This window comes from Oncorhynchus tshawytscha, unplaced genomic scaffold (assembly GCF_018296145.1).
Source record: "Oncorhynchus tshawytscha isolate Ot180627B unplaced genomic scaffold, Otsh_v2.0 Un_contig_4907_pilon_pilon, whole genome shotgun sequence".
NCBI classification, from domain to species: Eukaryota; Metazoa; Chordata; class Actinopteri; order Salmoniformes; family Salmonidae; genus Oncorhynchus; species Oncorhynchus tshawytscha.
In genome coordinates this window covers 1,270-7,560 of record NW_024606275.1, presented here as the reverse complement: position 1 = coordinate 7,560, position 6,291 = coordinate 1,270, and the positions used below count along the sequence as shown (strand labels likewise).

Below are 6,291 nucleotides of genomic sequence, written 5' to 3'. Positions count from 1 at the left end.
TGACATACACTGAGTATACAACACATGCTCTTTCCATGACATACTGTAGACTGACCAGGGGATTGAAAGCTTCGATCCCTTGTTTTTTTTCATACATATTTTTTGTATTTAACCTTTATTAAACGAGGCAATTGATGTCACCCATTAATGTCACCTATTAAATCCAGTTCAATCAGTGTAGATGAAGGTGAGGAGACAAGTTAAATAAGGATTGTTTTTAAAGCCACACCACAGGACACACCACAGAACACACCACAGAACACACCACAGGACAGCTCCCACTGACCAACCGACTGTCGACTGAGGGATTATGTGGGGTATTTCTGATGTTAGGAGTAGGCACTGAAGCTGGGACACCAGGAGACCAACAGTTATTACAGTGATTATTGGGCACAACATTGACTAAAGGTCACATTTATCATGAACAAAAGGAAAGAGAATGTGTGTGTTTACCATGAATAATGTAATTCTGAATACAGATCTTGTTCGATGTTGATTGAAAACTAGTCTCTTGACTTGATTTAAAACATACTCATGTCGACTGTGAAAATGAAATTGTGGTAGGTGACCTGTTCACTAATGTATTGAGACTGATAAAGTCCTTTGTCGTTGATGGGTGAGGTTTCTGATGGTGAGAGAGATCCAGTCTGAGCATCCATCTGTAGCCAGTCTTTGAACGGCGCAGAAGCAAAGTTTGGTAAGATAATTACGGTTTGTGCCGTCATTCTGAAAACTCCATTGATTGACCATGGCATGGAATCATCTCGGTTTTAATTTCAACCATATTTTTATACATTGCTGGTATGTATCAATTCGTAAAGAGTGACAACTTTAGATGTGGTCGACTATGAAGTTATCACGTTAGATTACGAGCTTTTTGAATGCAACAATAATAAAGATTGTTTGTTGCAATCGAGATTAAAGATGTTCCTATGAGCGTTCTACTGATGAACTTTTTGGCATTTGGGAAACCGGGACCAGGTTGTGGCAATTGACCCAGTTTACTTTGTGCATCTACGTCATCTCGCTGTCTTCACAGACAACTAAAACAAACCTCAGCGCCGCAATACCGCTAGAGCAAACTGAGTATGGCCCAGGTTGGCACACTGTCACAAGTAATAAAAACAAGGACGAAACACAAACAAGATGGTACAGCAGAGCACCCGGATGGAGAGGCTAGCTAGCTGCTCTAAACTATTGAAAAGCTGCGGGTAGCCTTATACTTCTGCGCTTATACACTAACATAGACCTCTTACCAAGCGAACCCTTTCTGGAATCCGCCGATAAAAGCGAAAGTGGTGACCCAAAGTAATGAACTCTGGAACAATCTATAAAAATATGTATAAAAAAGAGGGAGGGACCTAACTGCCCTAAAATGACAACGGTGCGCCCGCCTTAGAGCAAATAAAGCGGTCGAAGAGACCCATGAAGTCCTAGTACTTTAAAATGACAACGCTTCAATATTTGGGAATATCAGTACTTTTCATCAGGTAGGCTATTCCTAAAAATGTACTTCGTGTCGGTGTTTGTTTTTACCCCCAACCCAATCCACAAGACTCCTGAACAGGTTATCAAATGGCTACCCGTACGATTTCCATTATGTTCCCCCCAAAACCCTCTTTTACACGGCTGCTACTCTCTGTTTAGCATATATTCATAGTCACTTTAACCATATCTACATTTTACATGCTACCTCAATCAGCCCACTAACCGGTGCCTGTATATAGCCTCACGACTGTTATTAGCCCCGCTTCTGTTATTTTTTCACTGTCTTTTTTTTTTTTACTGTTGTTCTTATTTCTTTAATTACCTATTGTTCACCTAATACCTTTTTTGCACTGCTGGTTACAACAGGCAGGTCTCCTCATAATGTGTAGGCTAGCCTATTAGAGATTGCTGGACAGCTCAAAGATTTTAAAGATGTTCATATGAAGGTTCTACTGATGAACTTTTTACTGCTTTTTTGGGAAACCGGGCCCTAGGTTGTGGCAATAGACCCAGTACTTCAGTTTAATTTGTGGTGTCTACGTAATCTTGCTGAGTTTACCTTTAAACCTAACCTATAACCTTAACCTAAAAATACATGTTTTATGAAACTTAAACTAAATAAAAACTAGTAAAGTGGATCTGAAAACAAACTTAAGGTCAACTGAATTTCAAATTAAAACAAAACTATAATAACCTTGATACACACAAACAGTATGATTTGTGCCCTTTGTCTTTGCTACTGAACAACACATTCATATTTTATTTGTTTGATTCCAGATCTGTTGGGAGCTGTGAATGCTGAAGTCAATACATTGACAGGGAGAGAGGGGCAGTCTGTCACTCTACACCTGGACTAACTGGACTACAGGCTGATAAGATATTTTGGTTCTTTGGTCCAGTCATTCCAAACACCTCAATAGTTGAGAGTCAGCTCATCAGAGGAGAGAACATCACAGAATTCAAAGGAAGATTCCGAGAGAAACTGCAGCTGGACAGAGAAACTGGATCTCTCACCATCAGAAATCTCACCCTCAACAACTCTGGAGTTTATCAGCTAGACATTTTCAATACACACAAAACATCTCAGAGATTCTATCTAACTGTCTATGGTGAGTATTGGTTTTTATATATAACAGGGTTTCAAGTGGGACCCAATGCCCATACCTTACAGTAATAGGTGTGACACAAAACATTACACAGTGCCTATAATATTCATCCCCAGTGGACTTTTCACATTTTGTTGTGTTACAAAGTGGGGTTGACATGGATTTAGACCAATAGGGTTGTTTTGTCATTAATCTACACAAAATAATCCATAATGTCAAAGTGAAAAGAAAACTCTATAAAAAATGTTCAACCCACTTTTTAGAACAAGCCTAAAATAGTTCAGGATTAAGATTGGCCTAACAAATCACATACTCTGTGTGAAATAACACAATAATATGATTTTTGAATGACTACCCCTTCCTGTGTACCTGATAGCTACATACAACATCTGAAGGTCCCTCAGTTGAGTAGTGAATTTGAAGCACAGATTCAACCACACAGACCAGAGACATGTTCAATACCTCATCAAGGCTGTATCACAACCGGTCGTGATTAGGAGTCCCAAAGGGCTGCGCACAATTGGTGCAGCGTCGTCAGGATATGGCCGGTGTAGGCTGTCATTGTAAATAAGAATTTGTTCTTAACTGACTTGCCTAGTAAATTGAAGGTATTTAAAAAATTAATAATTCAATATTTTGTAGCACAATAATATACGTATTATAGGCACTATATTATTATTAGTATTATAATACATGAAATAATAATAATAATTCAATCCATCCCATTTTGTATTATTATATAGGCACTATATTATTATTAGTATTATAATACATGATAATTATTATTATTATATAATAGGCTATATTATAATGCTAGCCATGTTGTTGCAGTTTTTTTATCACTTTGGCACATTTTTCAGATGTAAGGTATATTTTCAAAACTCTTGGTACAACACTTGTAATGCCCCCTGTCTTATGTTCAGAACCTTTGAATTAGGATTCATTTGAGGTCAAAACATCTTTCAACCCTGAGTCATTCATGAAAAATCATGTTTTCTTCAGAAAATAACATGAACATTGGATTTAAGGAAGGAATTGATGTAGTGTACTGTATGCCATTTCTGCCCCAAGCAACATTGCACAATATAAACTTTTGTGACTTGTCACTGTAACTGCTACAGTATCATCAGCTAAAATCATAATCTTATAGTGTATCAATTAAATTATGGTATTTATAACACCATTGTAACGATTGTTATTATGTCCTCAGTCACCAAATCTAAAGCCGTATTATGAATAGGCCTAACCAGACATTTAGAATTGAAACCGTTTATGCGAATCACATGTATGTTCTTGTAATAATGTGGGGTTAGCCATGTTATCCGATGTCTTGTTTTTTGATCACCTGTCAGATAAAAATAACCATGTTTAGAGTTTGTGGTCGAACGCAGACAATTGGATTGTGCGCGCAAAACCTCATGTTGTGCTTTGCTCGGTAGCCTAAAATGCTCTGTCTAATCATGTATTTAGCCTAGGCATACTTATCGAAACTTACAACTATAATGTGATCATATATAACAATCAAAACGTGGAGGTATATGAAAACTAATATTAAACGATTACCTTGTTTATTGTTCATTTCCTGATACGAGTTTTGACTGTCAAACAGTGGGTGCGTTCGAGCTCATAGTTTATTCAGTGTAGCCTACGGGTATAATGGGAACAGCTTATGCCAGAGGAGGCAGGAGCTGTATGTTATTTTGTTTGTATGTTGTGTTCAGTCAACGGCATAATTCTTCACTTTCAAATTAAAAGCCTCAGTCTGGCAAGAAAAACTAGATCCGCATTGTTGCTGTAAAATCCTACCACTGTGTCAACGTCACACCAAGTGTTGCTTTGTGACGAGCAAATACTTTGAATATGAATGCAAATTGAAAGGGTTATTTTGTGCAGTGAACAAGTGACTGTTTGTTGCACTCAGTCAATTGAGAATGTGCTTAGTTTTGAATTGAGCAGTTTTGATCTGTTTAGATTTGTGCTTAAAGTTGTGAAAATGTACCACATACTTGTGAAAATTGCACCAAAGTGATAAATAAAAAACGAAATGTGCTCACCACACCTTTGTTACTAGAGAGAGTTGTCCTCCTACCCAGAGGACCAATATTAATGACATGAATCTGTGTTAAATCATTGTTTGAATTTTAATATCCCAGCTCCAGTACCACTTCCTCAAGTCAAAAAAATCCCTGAAGGTGATTTTCTGGACAGTTCATCAGAGAAGGGGAGCTGTTCAGTGGTGTGTTCTGTGGAGAACCGGAGAGACATGACCCTGTCCTGGTACAGAGGAGAGAAGAGACTCAACCAGACCAGCAGCCCTGACCTCTCCACCAACCTGTCTCTCCCTCTGGAGATAAAGCTACAGGACAACAATATCTACAGCTGTGTGGCTGCCAACCCAGTCAGCAACCAGACAACCAAACTCAACATTGAAACACTCTGCCTTCAGTTTGTAGGTATGTCATTAATGGTAATGTGCAACATTTTCTTTGTTATTGGACTGGTTAATTAGTTTACTTGGATCCCCTGTCACTTCTATTCTTCCAGCGCTGTGGGTTAGACACCAGATAAAACAGTAATATTTATCGACAGGAACAGCCCACACAGACAGCATTCAGTTACATTATTTTTTGCTATTGATTAAATTAAGCAAAAAAGTAGGACAATTTAGCAACACTATCAAATTAAATGATGAGAAGAAACAGGGTAAAGTGTATATATTGTTTTGGGACTCATCGGTTTGTTCCCTGTTTTTATTTCGACAGAGTCTGATCCTAATCTAATCACAATCGTTGTGATAGTCCTTGGAATAGGCCTAATGTTATTTATCGTAATATGCTGCATCTGGAAAAGGAAATATATTAAAGGTAAGTGACATCCTTCTTGAGTAGCCTAAAGACAAAGTACTCCTGCCATGGTTGATACTGTACGGTATGAGCAGTGTTGAAATACGCAATTGTTTTTGTGCTCACTGTACAGGGTGCTGTGTATCCACCTCAGGGAGTCCAGAAGAGGAGGACTCTGTGGTGTAGCCTACTCTGTCAGACCCTGGATTTTTATTTATTTATTTTCATTTTACCTTTATTTAACTAGGCAAGTCAGTTAAGAACAAATTCTTATTTTCAATGACGGCCGAGGAACAGTGGGTTAACTGCCTGTTCAGGGGCAGAACGACAGATTTGTACCTTGTCAGCTCGGAGATTTGAACTTGCAACCTTTCGGTTACAAGTCCAACGCTCAATTTCATCTTCTTCCCCATTGAAGAAAAAGAACCCATTAGACTGTGTCCCTGCCACTGTAAAAACAGAATGTACATTTTGACATGAACAAAGGATGTGTTTTATGCAGCAAATAATCACTCCTCTACACTGTACCAACTTCTGTCTGCAATTGTATTACTAAAGGAGTATTTTAATACTTAAACAAAGAGTCTGTGTTTCCTTTCCATTACTAATGTATGTTTGATAATTATATAGACCTGATCATTTGTTGAAGAAATTGACCAACAGTTGAATAAATATTAACTTTTTTTTAAAGATAGCCTTAAAGGGCAATTCCACCACTTTTCAACCTTATATTCATTATTTCCAGTACCAAACCAGTGTCTACAGCGCACTTCTATGATCTGTGGTTAAAAAATGCTTCTGTGACCATGGTGTTCCTCACTTCACTGCGATTCTCATGTTTGAAAATCACTGTT

General features: G+C 38.0%; 1 protein-coding gene across 1 annotated transcript; it reads left to right on the top strand.

Moving 5' to 3' along the window:
• Positions 1 to 2,307: 2,307 nt before the first annotated feature.
• On the top strand, positions 2,308 to 6,084 carry LOC121842145 (hepatocyte cell adhesion molecule-like; the record flags this gene model as incomplete). Its single annotated transcript, XM_042312235.1, has 4 exons — positions 2,308 to 2,597; positions 4,748 to 5,047; positions 5,357 to 5,458; positions 5,571 to 6,084. Coding segments are annotated over 4 exons (745 nt in total), but the record flags the coding sequence as incomplete, so codon positions are not given.
• Positions 6,085 to 6,291: the final 207 nt, after the last annotated feature.